Consider the following 24,175-nt stretch of genomic DNA (forward strand, 5'->3'; position numbering starts at 1 on the left):
TAACAGACGCGGATTCTTTACTGTAAGAGCAGTGAGACTATGGAACTCTCTGCCGTATGATGTTGTAATGAGTGACTCATTGCTTCAATTTAAGAGGGGACTGGATACCTTTCTGGAAAAGTATAATATTACAGGGTATATATATTAGATTCCTTGATAAGGCGTTGATCCAGGGAACTAGTCTGATTGCCGTATGTGGGGTCGGGAAGGAATTTTTTTCCCCATGATGGAGCTTACTCTTACCACATGGGGTTTTTTTTGCCTTCCCCTGGATCAACATGTTAGGGCATGCTAGGTTAGGCTATGGGTTGAACTAGATGGACTTAAAGTCTCCCTTCAACCTTAATAACTATGTAACATAATCAGGGCTGGCGTTATGCACAGGTAGACCGGGCAGCTGCCTGGGGACCCCGCTCCTCCAAGGGCCCGCTGCTGGTTCCACAATGGAGCTTGCTTAAAATTAAAATAGCACAAGGCAGTGCTTCGCTTTGCAGAAGATGCAGACATAAGTGCATCTTTCTTATCTGTTCTGCAATGTGAGCGTTTCCTGGCGGCGCTGCAGCCTGCATTGCCTTGTGTTATCTATTGTAACGTCAGCTGCAATCCCCGAGGCAGAAGCAGTCAGGCATGTTATAATGACCTGACCTGCGCTCTGCATGTTCTCCTGTTCTTCTGATATGGCCCTCCATCCTCACTCTGCAGCAGGCTTCAGGGTTATCATTTATACTGTGTCCTGGGCTGGCAGCTGCTGTTCAGCGGCAGGACCTTCCTATGTGACACCTGACCACTGACGTTGTCCTGACGCTGCACAGCAGCCCCTGTCAGGATACAGTACAGGAGCTGTGCTGCCACCCAGTAGAAGTGTTCCCATATAGACACTTCACTGCTTACTAGTGAGTTTTTTTTAAACTGCACTACCACACCAATCACACTGGCCACACCACCTCATTTTTTTGTTTCTTTAGCATTTTGTGTCTTGTGTACTGGGGTTTTTCAGCAGTAAAGAAACTGCTAATGGTTTTTGAAGAAAAAAATGCTCAAAAAGATGTCCAGGCGTCTTCTAAGCCACTGACTTGTAAAGTATAGAGTTTCCTCAGAAAAGAAAACCCCTGAGGGTCTCTTGTAACCAGGGCTGGACTGGTCATTGGGCAGTTCTGGCAAATGCCAGAAGGGCCGGTGCCAGTAGTGGGCCGCTGGGTGCCGACTCGCCCCCCCACCAGCGTTTCACCGCCGCATTCAACAATACCGGCATCTATGATGCCGGTACAGTTGAATGCAATGATGGAGGAGAGCGCGTCCGCTGACACTCCCTCTCCCATCATTCCCCGCTCTGCCTCTGACACTGTGGGTGCGCACACGCTGTGTGCCAGGCAGTGCAGCGGCAGCCGGCGAGACAGGCGCAGGGAGCAACGCGGGCACGAAGAGAGGTGAGGAGTGTTTTTTTTTTTTTACTGGACTGTGGGGCCATTCTCGGGGGGGGGGGGGGGGAGAGATGCGTGCTGTGCTGTATACCAGTGTGGGTTGTGCTATATACTACTGTGCGGGTTGTGCTGTATACTACTGTGGGCTGTGCTACATACTACTATGTGGTCTGTGCTATATACTACTGTGTGGGCTGTGCTGTATACTACTGTGTGGGCAGTGCTGTATACTACTGTGTGGGCTGTGCTGTATACTACTGTGTGGGCTGTGCTGTATGCTGCTACATGGGCTGTTATCTGCTATGCGGGTTGTGCTATATGCTATGCGAGTTGTGCTATATACTATGCGGGCTTTGCTATATACTATGTGGGCTTTGCTATATACTATGGGGGTATATATTCTATGGGGGAGGCCGTGTTATATACTATGTGGCTGTGTTATATACTATTGTGGGGGTATATTATATTCTATGGGGGAGGTTGTGTTATATACTATGGGGGGCTGCATTCTATTCTATGGGGGCTACATTATATATTATGGGGAGGTGGGCTGTATTATATTCTATGGGGGTCTGTATTAGATTTAATGAGGGATGATTGCATCATACTCTTTGATGGGGCTGCATTATATTCTGTGGGGAGGTGGGCTGTATTATATTCTATTCGGGGCTACATTATATTCTATGGGGGGCTGTATTATATTTATATTCTTTGAGGGGTGATTGCATTATACTTTATGAAGGTGCTGCATTAAACTATGAGGGGGATGCATTATATTCTGTAGGGTGGTGGCTGCATTATACTATATGTGGGCTGCATTATACTGTATTGAGGACTATGGGGAATACGTTATACTATATGAAGAACTATGGGGTGCATTATACTATGGGAAGTGAATTGTACTACATGGATGACTATGGCAATGCATTATACTATATGGAGCACTATGAGGAGTGTATTATGCTATATGGAGGACTGAGCAGTGTATTTTAATATATGGAGGACTGAGCAGTGTATTTTAATATATGGAGGACTATAGGGAGTGTATTATACTATATGGAGGACTGTGGTGCACATTATAATATATGGAGTACTATGGGGTGTATTTTACTAAATAGTCCAGTCAAAATACGAAAAAAAAATACTTTACCCTGAACAAATTCCAAAAAGCGTTTTATTGTTTTTTTTTTTGTAGTATTCCATATAGGGAAAAATATACTAAAAGTTTACCAAGATAGGGTTACCACAAAGGGTCCAAATGTGACGTCAAAGAATATGGCCGCCAAAGCTGTAAAATGTTAAATGTGACTCGCCTTTCAGTGTCTATCATATTTCTTTTACAATTACTACTATTATATTTATTATTTAACGATGTATCTTCTTTTACAGAGCTGAGAATGATGGAAAGTCAGGAAACTTGCCCCTTATGCAGCCATGAAGTAGAAGATGACGGAGAAAGAGTGGTGATTGGTGCGAAAGGAGCTGAAGGGATCAATAAAGTATTGAGAGGGGCGTTAGCACTGTGGTAGCTGCTGGAGCAGTGGTGCACAAGAGATGTCGTATGAACTACATAAACAAGAAGCAAATAGACTTGCATAAGAAAGCTACTTCCGTTCATCGTTCACCTGCCAAGAGAGGTACATGGGTGTCTACTGGATCCTATGATAGCGCGACGCAGTGTTTGTTCTGTGGACATGAAGTGGTGAAGACAAGATGTAGTAGTGATTTCGATGACTATAGCTTTGTTAAAACAGATGGATTTGTAAGGTCATGTCACATTGCAAACAGCATAATGATGACTGGGCAATCACTATTCAAGGGAGAATCGCGTACTTTGGGAAGGACTTACATGCTGCAGACTGTCCGTATCATCGTTCATGTGACATTAACTTTTGGACAAATTACGGAATTCCAATGCGTCATGGTGGTGGATCTACTACAAAGAAACCGCGGAAGGTAGGGAGGACGATGAACATGGACCAAGAGCAAGCGTTCTTGAGAATGTATGCATTTCTTGAGGACGATGAAGAGCAACTGACTGTCACAGATCTTGCAAAGAAAATGACGGAGTATCTTGTAGAAGGAGACAGTGCTGCCTATAGTAATAAATGGCTGAGGTATGGCGATTTGCTATTCATAGCAGAGTGTGAAGGGTTGCCTAACATTGTAACGTTCCGTGAAAAGACCAGAATAATCCTGAGGGACTATTTCCGTAGTCAGGAAACGGATGAAGCCCAGAAGAGAGCCAACATAGAGACTGCGGCCAAACTAATCAAAAGCGATATCAAGTCTAAGATCCCATCTTCAACCGCTGAATATCCGAAAACTTCTTCGCTTGAATGTCAGTCTGCCTTAGATTATCTCCCCGAGTTTGCTTTGCTTGCTTGAAACCCTCTTCGTTGGAAAGGACATTCACAGGAAGGTCGCAAGCATTAGACAATCAGTTGTTCAGGCTGTACGTCCCAGGGCTGTAGTAGCTCCATTGCAGCTTGGGTTAGCAGTCCAGCTCCATCATCATCTCTTGGTTTTTGGAATCGGAAAAAAAATCGGTCTGTGCTAAAATCTTTTACACACCTAGCAAAAACAGAGCTAAGATTGAAGACGCTGGGTGTAAAGCGATGGTGGCATTGTTCGGGGGCAAACCTGGAGACAATCTGTCTGCAATGAGGTATTCTACTCTCTGCAAAAAAGTTGGTTCAGCCAAAATCTTTGTTACACCTGAATGACTGCCACTAACCTCCTCTGCAACGAAGTATCAGGCCCTTACCTCCAAGTGATGCTTTGGATGGAGAATGGTGAGGCCATGGACACTACTGAATGGGGATGGGAATTGCAGAACAACAGTCTAGTTCCAGTGATCATGGATACTTCACCCGCGCCAGAAACACTTCTGAAAATAATTCACTGCAATTGTTCTCGTGGTTGTAGTACACTTCGGTGCACTTGCAAAAGACACGGACTTACCTGTTCACGGGTATGCGGACCATGTCAAGAAGGGCATTGTGACAATATGAGTGAGGAAGCAGTGTCTGATGATGAATATAGTGACTATTGACCTGACACGCTTATTCAGTGATGAAGTAGGTCTTAAAATGCACTGTGTATTAATTCTATAATTTCTAGAAATGTACATATTGATGACGTCATGACCTCGCCTGTCCATGTAGTTAGTATAAAACTTTGTATAAAAATTGTTATATGAAAATATATAGTATACAAAATGCAAACTCTTCTGTAACCTAAAGCTACAGCTTTGAAATAGGGAAATATTCGTTATTTTTAGTTCGATGGCTGTCATCGTCTTATGATGTCATAGTTAGGACCTTTGTGGTGATCAATATGTTGTTCCCCACATATAATAGTAATAAAAAAAAAAATCATAAAACGCTTTCTTGGAATTTGTTCCGGGTCAAACCGTATTTTGACTGGACTATCTCTCACAGTTTTAATAAAGCCTTTTGAAGGGAAGTATTTGAGGCGAGACTAGAACCGGAGCCCAGAAATGTATATTGTCTATTTTGGAGGGAAAAATAGACTCTCCAATGGCTCTGGATATCTCGAGGATTCTTTTTCATGCATGTAACTGCTGACATATCATTGGCTAGATTTGAAAACTCTAACCTTAACAGAATTAAAAAGTAAAATTATTAATACTATATTTATGGAGAAGAGAAACGTGATGTGTAAATATGAGTCGATGTGGGGACCCTGGTTGAATACTCCTGATTTGCCTTCCTATATACTAAGAGAGCGATTCTTTCTATTCTCAGTCCTATTACACTTAAGTTTTGAGAAAAAAAGGAATCAAAATTGGAACCCAATGACAGAAAAGTCAACGAGAATCAGCTGTTGGTTAGATGGAAGTCTCTACACAAAGGCTAGTTAATACCAATTCCTGTTGCTTTATCATTGTGTTTTATTAATTGTGTGTATTCATACACACACATACCGTATTTTTCCGACTATAAGACGCACTTTTTTTCCTCCAAATTTGGGAGGAAAGTGTGGGTGCGTCTTATAGTACGGAAATAGCATGTAGGGAGGGGGGCAGCAGCCAGTGGGATCGCAATGATATCCCACTTCAGGATATCCCTGCTGCCGGAATCAGCTGCTGGGGAAACCACATGGCCCCGCTTATTAAGTGCAGTGAATATTCATTAGCGGCTCCCCGCCCACCGATCAGCTGAGCGGTGAGCAGCAAATGAATACTGCACTTAAGCAGCGACACACAGTTTCCCCAGCACTGATTCTGGGGAGAATCTGTGTGTCCGGGGGAGGAGGCAGCAGCAGCAGGGGCCAGGAGATCGCTGCATACCTGCCTGTGCTGGACGCTGAGCTGTCTGTGGTGCACAAGGAGGACCTGTGTGATGTCAGGAGTGGGCGGGCTGGAGCATCACATGGCAGCTCAGAGCCCTCCCTCTTCTGACATCATCATAGGTCCTTCAGACTCCCACCTAGAATCTGCAGCTTCCTCTTATGTCCTGCGTGTGCGCTGTGGAAAGGCAACAAGAGAGAGGGCTCTGTGTGTGCAGCCATGGGATGCTCCAGCTTTTACCTCACCACAGGCTGGCTCCCACAATTAAGAGGTTAGTCTTTACAAAACACAATAAAGCACTCTGCCACTTCTTTGGTGAACTATAACTCCCAGCATGTCATAGGATCTGCAGGACATGCTGGGAGTTATAGTTCTCCCATGGGATTTTAAAGCAGCACTCCAGTGTTATTTTGCAGTGCTGGAGTGGTGCTTTCAATATAAGCCCTGTGCCCCCAATTCTTATACTCACCCTCCAGTGTCTTCATATAGTACTTTACAGACACCACACTGGTCCCGCAGCTTCCAACATAATAACGTACTATTATATATAATAACACCACATATAATAGTATGTTATTTATGTTATTAAATATTTTACCACATTTTTTTTGCTTCAAAAATTTTTTTCCCTATTTTCCACCTCTAAAACCTGGGTGTGCCTTATAGTCCGGTGCGTCCTATAGTCCGAAAAATACGGTATATACCATGATTGTCTTGAACTAATCTGTAACTATGTCAATAGCTTATGTTATTATTTCCTCTTCCTATTAACAAAAAGAAAAACAGCATGTAAAGAGGTTTTGTTTAATAAAAAAAATGTGATTCAAAAGAAGCCATTTCTATTACGTCATTCCTAAAACAAAAGAGTAGCCGTAGTACTGCCAACTTTAGTGGGTCAGAAAGTGATACATAATTCTTTATTCTGTAAGTTACAGACCTGGCATATTGTAAAGCGATTGGTGGCATTTTCACAGGTATGAGTATTGCAAACAACTTTGCATCAGAAGGATAAAAAAAAATGCAAGCAGAGACACAAACATACTAAAACTACTAAGATTCATGCTTGTCACTTCTACCTATATTCAACAGAACTTAATAAACCAACATTTTTTGCAATTCTGCTAACATTTAAAGGACGACTGAGTACGAAATGACTGTTCAAACCAAGCATAGGCACTCCGTGTACCCTCAGCGAGCTAAGCAGTTCAGTGCATCTTCTCCCCTTAACTTATTTTCCCATTCATCTCTGCCCCCCTTATTCACTGATTGACAGCTTTGGTTTTACGGGAGCAAGGGTAGGGCAGAGATCGCTGGAAAATAAGTAGGTGGGAAGGTGTACTCAAATGTTTGGCTACACCAAGCGCATGTACTGGGTTTGAACAATCACTCTGATCTTTAACTTCCTTTAACTCACTGAGTAGGCAAATGAAAATATATTTTAAAAAGATGTTTGAATAAGAGCAATTTTTTTATATTGTTGTGAAATTAAACATTTTCTAAAATGATCTAACTTATTTTCAAATGGTTAATAATCTATAGTGTAAACCGTAATCATAACACTTTTTGCAGATACGATTTGTTACAAAACTTCTGGAACGAAGTTCTGTACAATGCAAGTAAATATAATTTTAACAAATTGCATTCAGCACAAAAAATAAAAATCCACATCAGATTGTCGGCTCGGTGTGGATTTTCCCAACTGTTCTGAATTCCATCTACGAAACAGATTAAAGACAGCCAAATCACATAGAAATCGCCAACAGCAGCCACGTATACAGACTGTGCCTGAATTCAGGCTCAAAGTGCAATAAAGAACTTTTACATGAGTCAGACCAACCCTTATTTACTTTCTATTGCAGATTCACAAGCAAGGAAGATATATAAAGTGTTGATTTTATTTCCGAGCACCGTTTTTGCTTTTCCCCATTACAATACACAGTCTACGCCATAAAAAAATAATTATAAAATAATCTGCATTAGTCCTGGTGTGGTCTCCGATGTTCAGTAATGAAAGTCATTACCGCTGCATAGAGCACATATACAAAGAGAAGGAAGAGCGTACAGGATACGGGTCCCATAGATGATAATCCGCAGCACACAAAGTAGAAAAGAAGCAAATACATCAGGACTCGATAACTGGCAAAGAATCGCAGACGTATGCGGGGAACTGTTGGGTCGTAGGTATTACTGGATGGCATGGGGCTCATTCTCCCAATGGGCTTGCTACTCAGATGATAGCTACAAAACTTTCCCATGAAGTCTCGTCTTCTGCATAGTGAAGCCAATGTACTGCCAAACTGAAAGACAAAGCAATTACTAGTGAGAAACTAAAAGAAATTCTGGAAAACAAATCAAGAAGGATATAATTAAAGTACATATTTTGAACACCAATAGCCAAAATTCTGATGACATTACAAGCTTTACAGTGGGAAGGCAACACCAAAATGTAACCTCACCCTTTCATTTAATACACTAGAAAGTTGGTAGAGGAATCGCACTAGTGTAGCATTCTCATAGCTGCGGATGGGCTGGAGCTCAGGATCACCGTAGTACTGTAGGTCAAACTTGCGTAATCCATTTATTATCTGAAATTACAAGACAAAGAGCGTCTTTATTCACACAATGGAGGTTTAATGGGAAGGTAAAAAATTATCCACATCTATAAAAACCCCTCTGCTCTTTAACCTTTTAAAAACGAAGGAATATTTTGTTTTATATCTCGCTTTCTTCAAGAGCCATAACTTTAATTATTCCGTAGCACAGCTGTATGGTGGCTTGTCTTTTTTTTTGTGTGTGGGGGTCGACTTGTAGTTTTGAATAACATCATTTATTTTACCTATAAAATTTCAAGTTTGATGAAATAAAAATAAAAAAATGCTCTTCCACCATTGTTTTTTGAGTTTTGTTTGTACAGCGTTCATTGTGCAGTAAAAATGGTCTGGAAACATGATTGTTCACATCAGTCTGGTTATGGCAATATCAACCATGGATCAATTTTTTTTCTATTTAAGTGATGAAAAAATTCATAATGTAAAAAAAAAAAAAAAAAAATTCTCTTGCTTTTTGTTGCCATTTTCTGAGACCAATAATTTTTTTTTATTTTTCTGTTGATGGGGCTGAATGAGGGCTACTTTTTGTGCAGTGAGCTAAGGTTCTTATTGATACCAATCTTGTATACATATGATAATTCAATTCCTTATTACATTATTTTTATTTATTTTTTTTTAATGGAGGTGACCAGAAAAATGTAATACTGGAGTTCTGTTTTTCTTTTTTGCTCTTTAGAGTGTTTACCGATTGGTTACTTTATTCCATATTTTAAAAGATTGCTCCTTTATGAAAGCGGCAATACCAAATATCAATATTTTTTTTTCCTTTTTAATGAGGAAAGGTGGTGATTTGAACTCCTATATATCTTTTTGCTTTTTAGTTTCCTTTTGACACTTAAACCTTTAATCTCTTATACTAGATGATGCAATACCACAGTGTGAACAAAAAAGAGGGATTTTTTGGTACTTACCGTAAAATCTTTCTTGGAGCCTACATTGGGGGACACAGATAACCGTGGTTGTATGCTGCTGCTAGGAGGCTGACACTATGCAAAAAAGGAAAAAAAGAGGAGCTCCTCCCCGGCAGTATACACCCACCGACAGGCACCAAGTACCTCAGTTGGTGTAAAAAGCAGTAGGAGAAGCGACCAGAACTCAGAACATAAAAGTACCAACTCAACCACGGCGCTTAGACCCAAACACGGTACCAGAAGAAAAACAAGTAGGGAGGGAGCCGAGTCCCCCAATGAAGGCTCCAAGAAAGAGATTTTATGGTAAGTACCAAAAAATCCCTCTTTCTTTCTCGCTTCATTGGGGGACATAGATAACCGTGGGACGTCCAAAAGCAGTCCCAGAAAAGGGTGGGTAGAAAATGACTAAGAGAAAGGGCTCAGGTCGTACGGTGCGCAACCGCCGCCTGCAGTACCTTCCTACCAAAACCTACATCAGATGAGGCCTTGGGTATGAACCCCATAGAACCTCGTAAAAGTGTGCAAGGATGACCAGGTTGCGGCCTTGCAGATCTGTAAGGCGGAAGCCTGGTGGCAAACCGCCCAAGAAGCTCCGACAGCTCTGGTGGAGTGGGCCCGCGCACCCCTGGAGGGGACAGTTTCTCATGAATGCGGTAGGCTTCCTTTATCGCTGAACGAATCCAACGAGAGATCGTGGACTTGAATGCCTGAAGACCTTTCCGACGACCCTCACAGATGACAAACAGAGAATCGGATTGGCGAAAGGAGGCAGTTCTAGAAAGATAGACCCGAATGGCCCGGACCACGTCCAGTTTGTGAAGAGACTTTTCCAGGGGATGAACTGGGGAAGGACAGAATGAGGGAAGAACTATGTCCTCATTGATGTGGAAGGTGGACACCACCTTGGAAATGGACAGGTCTGAGAACTACCTTGTCCTGATGTAGAATCAGAAATGGAAAACGGCAGGATAAAGCTGCCAACTCGGAGAGCCTCCTTATTGATGTAATAGCAATCAGAAAAGCCACCCTTCCAAGGAAAGAAGGAAAAAGGAAATGTCCTGAAGGGGTTCGAAGGGCGCAGCCTGGAGAGCACCCAGAACCAGGTTGAGATCCCAAGGTTCCAACGGGGCCTGGAAAGGAAGGGCAAGATGCGCGACTCCTTGGAAAAAAGTCCATACCTGAGGGATGGAAGACAGGTCCTTCTGAAAAAGAATGGACAGAGCGGAGACCTGACCCTTCAGGGTACTAAGGGATAGTCCCGAGTCGAGACCTGCCTGAAGGAAACCAAGAAAATCCGGAAGGGAAAAAGACATCGGAAAAACATGGTTTGATTCACACCATCGGAAGAAAGCCTTCCAGTACCTGTGGTAAATATGGGAGGAAGCTGGTTTTCTAGCTCTGATCATGGTCTGAATGACCTGGTGCGAAAAACCGGACTCCCTTAAGACCGCGGCCTCAACGGCCATGCCATTAAACAGACTGAGAACTCTGGTGGAAGAGCAGACCTTGTGAGAGAAGGTCTGGGCGGTCTGAGAACCTCCAGGGGGTATCCGAGAGCATGTTCATGAGTTCCGCATACCAAGGGCGCCTTGGCCAGTTTGGCGCTATCAGGATAACCAGAATGCCCTCTGCCTTTATCTTTTTTACGACCCTTGGGATCAAGGGAAGAGGAGGGAACATGTAAGGGAGCGGAAACTGGGACCACGGAATTACCAGGGCATCATGGACGATGGCCAGAGGATCCCGGGATCTGACTACGAACTGAGCTACCTTGTGGTTCATCCGAGACGCCATGAAGTCGACATCCGGAGAGCCCCAACGCTGACATATCTGATCGAAAACCGAGGGATGGAGAGACCACTTGCCTGCTGCCAGGCCTTGGTGGCTTAAGAAATCGGCTACCCAATTCTCGACCCCTGGAATGTGAACGGCTGATATGGCCGGAACGTGACGTTCCGCCCAATGCAGAATCTTTGCAGTTTCCGCCATCTGACTGCCGCGAGTCCCGCCCTGGTGGTTCAAGTACACCAAGGCCGTAGCGTTGTCTGACTGTATGCGGTCAGGCTCGCCTGACAGGAAAGACTGCCAGTGTAATAGGGCAAGAAAGATCGCTCCCTACCAGGACTGAGGAGGACAAAGTCCACCTGGTCAGGGACTGCCGGACTGACAGAGGCAGACGAACTGGATGGTCCAGGAAGTCGTGGTCTTGTTCCAAGTGGACAGAAGGAACAACTGGAGGGGGCGAGTGTGGAACTGGGCGAAAGACACTTCTTCCATGGATGCAACCATCTTTCCCAGGACTCCCATACAGAATCGTAGGGGACGGGGGGATGGGTGTTTTAGAGATCGGACTGCCTTGCGGAGAACTTGTCCTTCGGGAGAAAGACCCGAGCCAAGTTTGTGTCGAACTCCATGCCCAGAAAAGTGAGACGCTGGGAGGGGATCAGGGAGGACTTGTCTCGATTGATGATCCAGCCGAGACGGGTTAATGAGTCCAGAGAAATCTGAAGGCTTTGCGCACAGTCTTGATGAGAAGTACCCTTGATCAGCAGATTGTCCAGGTAAGGGATAATGAGAATCCCCCTGGCACAAAGAATGGCCATGACAGCCGCCATGACCTTGGTCAAAACCCTGGGGGCAGATGCCAGGCCGAAGGGAAGGGCCGTGAATTGATAGTGATCGTCCTGGATTGCAAACCGAAGGAATCTCTGGTGCCTCACACAAATAGGGACATGCAGGTAAGCATCCTGATTGTCGACCGAGCAGAGAAATTCCCCCGGCTCCATGGCGGCGATTACTGACCGCAGGGATTCCATCCTGAAGTGGTGGAGACGAACGTGACAATTCAGCAATTTCAGGTCTCGAATTGGACAGAGAGAATCATCTTTTTTTCATGACTACGAAGAGATTCGAGTAGAACCCCGAAAAAGTTCGTTAGAAGGAACGGGAATTACTACATCAGCGGTGACCAGAGAGGATACTGCTCGGAGAAAAAAGGGTAATTGGGACGGCTGCTTTGGTGGGCGAGAGGGAAAGAAGCGATTTTCTGGGAGGGAAGAAAACTCGATCTTGTAACCGGAGGTAACGATCTCCCTGACCCAGGTATCGCTGACCACCGACAACCAGGCGTCCTTGAAAGAGAGAAGCCTGCCTCCCACCCTGGAAAGACTTCCAGGTGGGGGCGACCCGTCACTTAGAACAGACCCAGTTGGAACGGGACCCAAAGGACCTCGAGGGTTGGCCCTTAGGCCTCCAGCGGGGGGCTCATTTGTAAGAGGGTTTCCTTCGTTCGCCTGAGGCACGCTCATGTTGTGAAGAGGAATATGAAGCTGCAAATGGGCCGAGGACCCTTTCTGTTGAAAAAACGCTTGGGTCTAGACTGAGGGAGAGAGGTGCTTTTGCCCCGGTAGCGTCCGAAATTATCTGGTCTAGCCGAGCCCCAAAGAGCCTGGAGCCTTGGAAGGCCAAGTTGGTGAGGGACTTCTTGGAAGTGGTATCTGCACTCCATGCCTTCAGCCAAAAGATGCGGCGTATAGCAACGATGTTGCTATTTGCCCTGGCCTGAACAAGCTGCTGCATCCAAGGAGGCAGCCAAAACGTATTTGCCACCGTGGCCAATCTGGTCTGGCAGTTAGGCTAGCTCATCCGGAGAAGCCGAATCTAAAATGCCCCGGCGAAGAATCTTAGCCCAGGCAGAGATGGCCTTTGCCACCCAGGTGGAGGCAAAACTGGGGCAGAGGGAAGCGCCAGTTGCCTCAAAGGCAGATTTGGCTAGTGTCTCGATCTGCCTGTCCGTCTCGTCTTTAAGAGAAGCACCATCTGGTAAGGAGAGAACAATCTTGGAAGAAAGACGAGAAGCCGGCAGATCCACCTTGGGGGACTCTGCCCACCTGGCAAGGAGATCGGCACTAAAAGGGTATAGGACGTCTAGGTGTTTTCTGCCCGTAAAGTGCTTTTCGGGATGCTCCCAGTGCTTAGACAGGGTAGACTCAAACTCCTCGTGGTTGGGAAAGGAGCGAGAGGGACGTTTTACCCGCTTAAAGGAAACGGAAGGATCCTGGGGAGGAACCTCATCCTGTTTAAGTTTGAGAGATAGCCGAGATGAGACTATCAACAATTGCCTGCATACTGGAAGTCTGGTCTGAATCAGAGTCAGACCCGGACTGTAAATCTATATCCGACCCAAGGTCCTCCTCTGAAGAGGGGAATTGGGAAGAAGAGAGCAGCTTGGGTGCTGCGGAGGGACCCAGAAAGCTGGATGAGGAGCCAGACAGAGTCCTCTTCCTAGAACGGCTGGCTGGTCTGTCTCTTTGAGGGTCGGTATCAGGTGCATGCGAATCACCATGAGAGACGATCGGAGCACTGGTGGCTGCAGACAGCTGTGGAAGTCGTTCAAGCGCCTAGACCAGGGACTGGGATACCTTAGTCAGGTCAAAGACCGACTGGGACATAGCAACGGCCCACTCTGGGGGAGGGGGGGGGCTCCTGTGGGGTAGACATGGTAGGAGGACTGACAAGAGAGACAACCACTGGCCTGAGGACCACTTTTTCTTACAACGTGCATAGGCGTAATGGATTATAGTGGGCTTGGAAAGAGAAGCCCCTGCAGAGTTGGACATATGTAGAGCCTGTTATGCTATCTGCCAGAGGTATCTGGTGGATATACTGCAGAGAGGAGGCTAGCCAAAAAATCAAGGGCATATAGAAAGCCGAGAACAAGAGCCTACCCATCCAGCAATAGCAGCAACAGACATTAGTTGTGTCCCCCGAGCCAAAAGAATCCGTCCAGGCAGAGCGGTGCACGAGGTGCTGCGCAGCTTCCAGGATGGAGAAACGCAGGAGACCTCGTGTGAAGGAGGTGTGGCCTAGTAGTAGAGCCGATGTGATAGGACGGGTGGCAAGAGAGGGGCGTGTCCTTGCCAGGGACAACGTCTGATTGGCCCTAGGAGGCGCCAAGAAGGGTGCGCACAAAGTGGGGGCATGGCTGACTCGGCCAAGCGAAGGAGAAAGTGCCTGGGAGCGCGCCTGCAGTGGAATGAGGTATGGGGTGACTGGAAGTGGAGGGGACGCCAGAAGGGGTGCTGAAAAAGTAGGCGCGGGTCCGCTGGGTGGGAAATTTCAATTTAAGCGCGCTCCTGCAGGTGTCCTTTACCTGACAGCTGTCCGGTCCGTGATCGCTGAGGATCGTCCAGGGGCCCAAGGGTGGGAGGGTCGCTGGTAAATCGGATCCCTCTTCCCATACCGCCTCCAGACGGTGTAGAAGACGGCATCATCCCCCTAGGGAGGGAGGAGGTCGCCGCTGGCAACCACAGTCTTCCTCTCAGCCCTCTGCGAGGAGTGGGGTGAGGAGGAAAATGGCGAGGACTGGCCACCAGAATCAGCCCTGGAGCACCCGTGAAGGTGACGGGATATAGTCCTGCCGGCGGGCCTGAGAGTTGCGATGTGGGTGACACCACACTGCTCGCTCAGCCGCCTATAATGGGAAGGTAGGGTGAAGAGAACACCCTGTTTCCCTAACGCTGTATCTGAAAAACAAAAGGAAAGTGTTCATGAAACACAACAAACCTGTAAGAAAAAAAGGGTTAGCTGCGGATCTGGGGAGATCCAGATCCGCCTCCTACAGACACTAAGCACAAACTGAGGTACTTGGTGCCTGTCGGTGGGTGTATACTGCTGGGGAGGAGCTACTTTTTTTCCTTTTTTGCATAGTGTCAGCCTCCTAGCAACAGCATACACTCACGGTTATATGTGTCACCCAATGAAGCGAGAAAGAAAAAGGGTGTGATAACATGGAAAGAGGGCTGACTAGTCTGGAGAACTAACGCCCCATCGACTAGTCAAAGCCATCAATAGCATAGTGAAAGCGGAGATTATAAACACTTTTTTAAAGCATTTATTTAATGGAATTAGATTATATAATGCTGGTTAGGGAGGGAGTTTAATCACACATCGCTGAATACTGTGGGATTGGAGGGCATGGCGGACCTGACAAATTCCCTTTAAATGGTTAATAGCCATGTCCAGAACCTGATATCAGATGTGACTATTAGAGACAGATGATGGCTATATAATATAGCTGGGACTTGCTGCTTGTGAAGAGAGCTCACCTGGAGACCACTTCATACGTGAAGACCCCTTCCCAGGACATGAATACCCCTTTCCAGGACGTGAATACAATGTCCTTTTGCTGAAAGGTGTTAAGATTTGGGATGATGTGAAGAATACTGGTAAATTTATCTTCCTTACTAACGTAAACTTGTGGCATGGACCTATGTATGCTCACTCTCTTACTATACAGTAAGGTTGTGGGGCTGTACTACCCCTGAATGGTTTAGATTCCTTGCCTTTATCACCTCTAGCAATGATGGGGTTTTTTTTTTAATTAAAAAATGCGTTGATACATTTGGATATTGTCAATACCTTATATGAAAGTCGTTGCGTAATATATTAAATAGAGGATATTTTTGTGACGTTATAGTGGCTACATGAATCATCAATGTGATGTACTTTTACCCTCTAAGAAACTTGTAATACATCATTTACCTGCTGTCTGCCTAATGGGGTCAGGCAAACACCATTTTCATTTTGTATAAAATCGGGCAGTTGATTCCTCTGGTTTTCGTCCTGCGCGTTCCCCAAGTTTACTGTAAGGTGACTAAGTTGTGCAGAATTCAGCTAAAAAGAGAATACAAACACTAATCTAGAGATTGTTCACACGTTGTTTGTTCTAATGCAAAAATACAGACAAAAAAAATCATGATTTATTGCATTAGCAAAGTGAATGAGTGAATAAGATTCCAGGAGCCTCGGGCACATGTTGCTGATTTTTTCCTTCCAGATTTGAAGCAGTTTCATATCTCCAGCAGGTCAGTTCTTGCAGCAAGTAAAAACAGCATAAAAAAGACCGTATTTTATGCAACGGTTTTCCTGCCAACACTCCAGTATTTGGAGCAGATTTCTTTGCTGCAAATACTGACCCGTGTGCCCATAGAACAGTGAAGATTTTTTTTAATAAGGGTCAATGTCATGCACAATCTATCATAAGTGGAATAAGAGGCTACATTTAAAATTATGTATACAGCTCAGATACAGAAGAAGCTGCACTAGTATATACAGTTAGGTCCATATATATTTGGACAGAGACAACATTTTTCTAATTTTGGTTATAGTCATTACCACAATGAATCTTAAACAAAACAATTCAGATGCAGTTGAAGTTCAGACTTTCAGCTTTCATTTGAGGGTATCCACATTAAAATTGGATGAAGGCTTTAGGAGTTTCAGCTCTTTAACATGTGCCACCCTGTTTTTAAAGGGACCAAAAGTAATTGGACAATTGACTCCAAGGCTATTTCATGGACAGGTGTGGGCAATCCCTTCGTTATGTCATTCTCAATTAAGCAGATAAAAGGCCTGGAGTTGATTTGAGGTGTGGTGCTTGCATTTGGAAGGTTTTGTTGTGAAGTAAACATGTGGTCAAAGGAGCTCTCCATGCAGGTGAAACAAGCCATCATTAGGCTGTGAAAACAGAAAAAACCCATCCGAGAAATTGCTACAATATTAGGACTGGCAAAATCTACAGTTTGGTCCATCGTGAGAAAGAAAGAAAGCACTGGTGAACTCATTAATGCTAAAAGACCCGGGCGCCCACGGAAGACAACAGTGGTGGATGATCGCAGAATAATCTCCATGGTGAAGAGAAACCCCTTCACAACAGCCAACCAAGTGAACAACACTCTCCAGGAGGTCGGCGTATCAATATCCAAATCTACCATAAAGAGAAGACTGCATGAAAGTAAATACAGAGGGTTCACTGCACGATGCAAGCCACTCATAAGCATCAAGAATAAAAAGGCTAGACTGGACTTTGCTAAAAAACATCTAAAAAAGCCAGCACAGTTCTGGAAGAACATTTTTTGGACAGATGAAACCAAGATCAACCTCTACCAGAATGATGGAAAGAGAAAAGTATGGCGAAGGCGTGGTACAGCTCATGATCCAAAGCATACCACATCATCTGTAAAACACGGCGGAGGCAGTATGATGGCTTGGGCATGCATGGCTGCCAGTGGCACTGGGTCACTAGTGTTTATTGATGTGACACCGGACAGAAGCAGCCGAATGAATTCTGAGGTATTCAGAGCCATACTGTGTGCTCAGATCCAGCCAAATGCAGCAAAACTGATTGGTCGTCGTTTCATACTACAGATGGGCAATGATCCAAAACCTAAGGCCAAAGCAACCCAGGAGTTTATTAAAGCAAAGAAGTGGAATATTCTTGAATGGCCAAGTCAGTCACCTGATCTCAACTCAATTGAGCATGCATTTCACTTGTTAAAGACGAAACTTCAGACAGAAAGGCCCACAAACAAACAGCAACTGAAAACCACCGCAGTGAAGGCCTGGCAGAGCATCAAAAAGGTGGAAACACAGCGTCTGGTGATGTCCATGAGTTCAAGACTTCAGGCAGTCATTGCCAACAAAGGGTTTTCAGCCAAGTACTGAAAATGAACATTTTATTTAAAATTATTGAATCTGTCCAATTACTTTTGATCCCTTTAAAAACAGGGTCGCACATGTTGAGGAGCTCAAACTCCTAAACCCTTCATCCAATTTTAATGTGGATACCCTCAAATGAAAGCTGAAAGTCTGAACTTCAACTGCATCTGAATTGTTTTGGTTAAAATTCATTGTGGTAATGTCTATAACCAAAATTAGAAAAATGTTGTCTCTGTCCAAATATATATGGACCTAACTGTACATAGGTTTCTATGTCACAGTTGGCCATCGATCTTATGGAAAACTGCATTATAAACTAATGTAGTATCATACATACACATTCCTATACAAACAGAATATATTCCAGCATGGACAAGTAAGGTCCTCTTCCCCTCTATTACATGCACGAGGCCAGTGCAAAGTGGGGCGTCTAAAGCAGAAACATTTCCAGAAGGTTAAGGCCACGTTCAGTATTCGGTCAGTATTTGACATCAGTATTTGTAAGCCAAAACCAGGAGTGGGTGATAAATACAGAAGTGGTGACGTGTTTCTATTATACTTTTCCTCTGATTGTTCCACTCCTGGTTTTGGCTTACAAATACGGATTGATCAAATGCTGATAGTGTGAACGTGGCCTCATAGTAATATAGCTTAGAAATTCATATTCAGACTTACCCGGAAGATTTGACAGAGATACTCCAGCGTTTTTTCCAGGTGTTCATCAGTTTTCCGAATACTGTCATACCCCACCTCATCAAGGTCATTCCCTGTGTAGGTATTGTTCTGGTCCTGGCTATTTAACCCAAACCAGGAGAATAGTGTCTGGCTGCCTGTATCTGGATACTGCTCCGAGATGGATTTAGCAGTTTGCTTGGCTTGTATGATCAATTGAGCAAGTCGCAGAACCTGTGTATAAAATGGAATAAGATGTGTGCGATATATATCAGCGTACACTCACATATAGACTAATAAATTGCCCTTTCCAGGACAAAGGAATTCACTTAAGGGCAGAGATCTTGTTCCAGGACAACGATTCCTATATCTATATATCCATGCTCACAAAAATTACTGGAATTAGGAATAATACTTGTAGTGAAAAGACATCAGCTATTTCAAATAGGACAAAGCAATGTGGAGGTCCGACTGCGTGTTGTCCCACTGGCCTACTCATGTGAAACAGAGTACAGGCCACAAAGCAGTGCAATTTGATGACTCGGTCATAGCTCTCCGCTACATTGGTGAGTGAGTGGCGCAGCGTCACTCTCCCTCAACTCCCATCTGGTGAATGTGGCCCAGTGTGTCCTCTACAGTATAAACATTCAGGAGTCAATTCTTCCTCTTTTGGTCCACGTAGATACAGGTCTCAAGAGTGTCACTTGGTCATCCAACCTCATGGGGGCAATGTTTTGGTTACAAACTGACACACGACATGCAAAATCTTATGCATATTAGAATAGAAAAACAAAAATGTGGAAGAAATGACTTGGGAAGGATATTTACATTAATAACCAAAGAGAACCCCATAATTAAATCCCTCTCCAACAATTATAAATTTAGCTTTTATTATTCATGTTTAAAAATGTACGTGGTCATGATAAAAATTCTGTCCCTAATCTGCCACTAGTATAATATATAAACAGTAGTGATGAGCGAGTATACTCGTTGCCGGGGTTTTCCTGAGCACGCTCGGGTGACCTCCGAGTATTTGTTATTGCTCGGAGATATAGTTTTCATCGCCTCAGTTGCATGATTTACAGCTTCCAGATACACTGAATACATGTGAGGAATGCCTGTTTGTAAGGGAATCCCCACATGTATTCAGCGTATCTGGCAGCCGTAAATCATGTAACTGAGGCGATGAAAACTATATCTCCAAGCAATAACAAATACTCGGAGGTCACCTGAGCAACGAGTACACTCGCTCATCACTAATACACAGGCATTTGCCTGGACTGATGGATGATGGCACCCCGGGGTGCCATCCCTATTTTGGCAGAACAGGACATATAATTTTAAAGTATAAAATAGAGTAATCTGAGAACTACTATTTTATGGTATTATTTTTTTGAGAACTCTTTCTAAATTTTGGACTGTGATCCCCTTGATCGATTATTGATATAATTATAAAGGACATGTGCCCCCCCCTTTGGTAATAATGTAAATATATTCCTCCAAGTTCATTTCTTACCCATTTTTTGTTTTTCTAATATATTTATACTCCTGGGTTTATTGCCCTCATTTGGGGACTTGTGTAAGGTGCAAATTAGATTAAATATAGATAAATATAAAGATTGTTAGTTTTATTAGTACCGTATATACTCGAGTATAAGCCGACCCGAGTATAAGCCACAAAAAACTGGGAAAACTTATTGACTCGAGTATAAGCCTAGGGTGGAAAACGCAGCAGCTACCGGTGAATTTCAAAAATAAAAATAGATACTCTGCACCATTCATTATGGCCCCATAGATGCTCCACATAAAGCTGTGCCATATATAATGCTCTGCACCGTTCATTATGGCCCCATAGATGCTCCACATAAAGCTGTGCCATATATAATGTTCTGCACCGTTCAGTATGGCCCCATAGATGCTCCTTATAAAGCTGTGCCATATATAATGCTCTGCACGGTTCATTATGGCCCCATAGATGCTCCTTATAAAGTTGTGCCATATACAATGCTCTGCACCGTTCAGTATGGCCCCATAGATGCTCCTTATAAAGCTGTGCCATATATAATGCTCTGCACGGTTTATTATGGCCCCATAGATGCTCCTTATAAAGCTGTGCAATATATAATGCTGCTGCTGCAATAAAAAAAAAATGACATACTCACATCTCTTGCTGCCCGCAGCTCCTTAGCTCCTCAGCGTCCCATCTTGGCGTCTCTCCGCACTGACTGTTCAGGCAGAGGGCGGCGCGCAGATTAGTACGTCATCGCACCCTCTGACCTGAACAGTCAGAGCAAGAGGACGGGAAGACGGAGCGGCGCCCGGCGTGTGGAACGCGAATAGGTAACTATGACATACTTACCTGCTCCCGGCGTGCCTGGCTCCTTATCACCGTTACCGTCATTAGAGGAATGAATATGCGGCTCCACCCCTATGGGAGTGGAGTCCATATTCAAAACTTTAATGAGTGGTCCCACGTGACCGCTGAACAGGGGAAGAGCTGCGGCACCGAAGACCATGGGACAGGCAGGGGGAGCGCCGGGACTAGGTGAGTATGCGACAGTCCTCTCTCCCCCTCACCCGCCGACCCCACCGCCGATCATGACTCGAGTATAAGCCGAGAGGGGCAATTTCAGCCCAAAAATTTTGGCTGAAAATCTCGGCTTATACTCGAGTATATACGGTATTTATTTTTCATTTCTTGTGTCTAACTATTCATCAATCCCCATTTATTTTTCCTCTTCCATTTTATTTTTATGTATTGTATTGGTCATCTTTTTGGGTTATTTACTGAGGAGGCATAAGTTCACCGAAATGACTAAAATGAACCCCTTCACCCCGAAGCCTGTTATCACCTTTCTGACCACTGTCACTTTATGAGGTTATAACTCTACAGACATTGTACTTCATATTGGTGGTAAATTTAGGTAGACATTTTTTGTGCTTATTTGTGAAAATATAGGAATTTTGGAGAAAATGTCACAAAAACATAATAACCCAAAGTGGTATGCCGTAAATCCACCCCACGCCGATCCCAGACTCCGCTACATCCGGATGCTTTCTTTGGTGAGCGATGACAGGCTGAGAGCTGGTCTCGCTGATCGCAGGGAGACCAAGCTAGGATGATGAGAGTTGTAGTCGGCACCTGGGAACAGCGCTAACTGTACTGCTTTTCCCAGCTGCCGGTACGTGTCATACGGATGTCATGGGTGTCATCAGTGTGTAAGTGTGCGGGACATATTGCTGACAGAAAAAAGTGACATGTCTAGATGTTTTGCATAAGGACACACGGCCCGTGGAAACACACTGACATGTGCGCAGACCCATAGATTTGAATGGATCCATATGTGTAAGTGTCTCCAGTACCTGTGAAAGCCATGCATACTTAAGACAATGAAGTGTGAAGGGGGTCTTAAAAAGGATTTTACGGTTTCAGTTGCAGTTTGTTTGCGCCTTGAGGATTTGGCCAAGTAGGCGGCACAAGCTGTTCAGAACTGCTAAGCTCAGTAACTTAGTGTAGCGCTGTTGACAGAATGTCAGCACTTCAGTCAATAGGACACCAGGAACAGCGGTGGACTCTGTGTTAGACCCACCCTCCTCAGGTCCCATCCAGCATCTCTGCCTTGGGATTGGTGCAGGGTAACCTAACATGAACAGCACTGCAGCCAGTCACTGGTCTTAGCAGGCTGTGCACTCTACATTGGCAGTGATTGGCTGCAGTTATGTCTTATCCATAACACTACACTTACCAGATTTCTTGTCTCACTACCAAACATTTGTGTATACTGGAAATCCTGCCCCTCCAGGCTATACACATGACTCTTGATCCTGAAAGAAGCATCTGTAATCGGTGGCTGCCAAGATGAAAGGAAGCTTCCACCAAGGTTGGGGGACATAAGAAGTCGGTGCTGCCGATGGGGCATAACAGGCTCTGGTTCTAGTAGTAATTGCTCGCCTGTAAAGATTGTGAATGAGTGCTTAATATATGTACCGCTGATGACAAGCACATCTGACATTGAACAAAGGTTTTATTTTTTACCTTTCTGGATCATCTCTGTGAGATTGGGTTGGGAAAAAACCTTTGCTACTCTGAAGAGCATTAGTGCATTCTTGGGGCTGACAAGGTCACTACGAATGGCGCGGTTCAAATAACGGAGGAAGAGCTTTGTGTACATCAGCAAGTTTTCCTGCACAAATGGAGCCCTGTTGGTAGAGAACAGACGTATAAATGTATTTGTACTGCACTTGTAATGCATTCTAAAATGTTTATACATAACAATTTTGACTTAAAAGGAGCCAGTCATGTCTGATAATGCTATTAATCAGCAGATATAGGGTTAATCTCCACCCTAAGGCTATGTTCACATGTTGCGTTTTTGTTGCATTTTTTTTTTTTTTTGCTGCATATTTTAAGCTGCTTTTACATCAGCAAAGTCTATGAGATTTCAGAAATCTCATGCATATGGATTTTTTTTTCCTGACTGATTTGGAAATCTGCAGCATGTCACTTTTTTCGGCATTTTTTTTAAGTGTATTTGGAGCGTTTTTTCACCTATAAAAACCAATGGGTAAGTGCAAATATGCAGCAAAAAAAATGCAGGTATTCATTTTTGCTTCATTTTTGGTGCAAAAGCTTAAGTTAAATCATGTTGTTTTTTTTTTGTGCCACTAAACTTTATCAATATGCACAAGAAACAATAAAACGCATCAAAAAACGCAACGTGTGAACATAGCCTTATAGTGTTATGGAGGTCCCCAAATGCAGTACTGAAAGTGCAGCACCGAGAAAAATGAATCTTGTTTCTCCCGGGAGGCACCAGCTTTCAGTCCTGCCAGCACAGCTACAGTCACCGCTCACTATATTATAAGCGTAGGCTTCAATCACGGCCCGTCACATTGACTGTCACTCAGCTCAATGATGTTGCTCACTACATCATCATCACTGTCCCCACTGGGACTCACAATCTAGATTCCCTATCAGTATGTCTATGGAGTGTGGGAGGAAACCGGAGAACCCGGAGGAAACCCACGCAAACACGGGGAGAACATAAAAACTCTTTGCAGATATTGTCCTTGGTGGGATTTGAACCCAAGGTTGCAGTGCTAACCACTGATATGCACACAACAACTGTCTACTCCAGGTAAAGTGGCATTTCCATACTGCATATTTATGGTATGGCAGTAAAGTGCCCTCTGCCGTGTACTCGGGCAGCCATCTGCATTGTCAGCATTGACTCACCATTTTTCTAAGACTGCACGGTTCTGTTCATTGCTGAGCGGTGAAGACGATCTCTCAGGAACATATCTCCAGGGCTGCACATAACTCAGCCACATCTCCAGTACCTGCAAAGAGGATGGATTATTCTTATGATCAACATATACAAAATTAAAATACAAAAAAAAAACAGTGCGTTGATTTTGCAAACTCAACCCCCGTAGGACACGGCCCATTTAGGCCACTAATAAACAAGTTGTTTGTGATCCATACCGTTTGTAACTGCACTCATTTTAAAAAATAACTTGTTTTAATATTTCATTGTACATACCGCTCTGAAGGATGCATCCAGAGGCCAGTGACCAAAGCAATGTTGCAGAAAGATGTACAGCTTAGGCTGAATGAATCTAGAAATAACAACCCTAACAAGAAAGGGGAAAAACATGAGCAATGGAGTATATATATATATAGCCAAAGTTTGAGGGTGGAAATTGGGAAAAAATGGTTTTTGTCATAAAATGGTGTGTGTTATAATC

At 44.2% G+C, this 24,175-nt stretch overlaps 1 protein-coding gene across 2 annotated transcripts in view; it reads right to left on the bottom strand.

Moving 5' to 3' along the window:
* Positions 1–6,526: 6,526 nt before the first annotated feature.
* SMPD4 (sphingomyelin phosphodiesterase 4) overlaps positions 6,527–24,175 on the bottom strand; it is a 57,223-nt gene continuing 39,574 nt past the window's right edge. The window contains exons 12-19 of one of the 2 annotated variants that reach the window (XM_077293585.1): positions 23,971–24,061; positions 23,664–23,767; positions 22,464–22,627; positions 22,174–22,379; positions 18,431–18,661; positions 15,800–15,931; positions 8,193–8,321; positions 6,527–8,033 (exon numbers count right to left, since the gene is read on the bottom strand). In XM_077293585.1, the coding sequence (XP_077149700.1) occupies positions 7,713–8,033; positions 8,193–8,321; positions 15,800–15,931; positions 18,431–18,661; positions 22,174–22,379; positions 22,464–22,627; positions 23,664–23,767; positions 23,971–24,061 (1,378 nt within the window). In that variant the 3' untranslated portion in view covers positions 6,527–7,712. The remainder of the gene's footprint in view (positions 8,034–8,192; positions 8,322–15,799; positions 15,932–18,430; positions 18,662–22,173; positions 22,380–22,463; positions 22,628–23,663; positions 23,768–23,970; positions 24,062–24,175) is intronic. The other variant, XM_077293595.1, reaches the window with a different exon arrangement.

The sequence above is a fragment of the Ranitomeya variabilis genome, chromosome 1, assembly GCF_051348905.1.
Source record: "Ranitomeya variabilis isolate aRanVar5 chromosome 1, aRanVar5.hap1, whole genome shotgun sequence".
NCBI lineage: Eukaryota > Metazoa > Chordata > Amphibia > Anura > Dendrobatidae > Ranitomeya > Ranitomeya variabilis.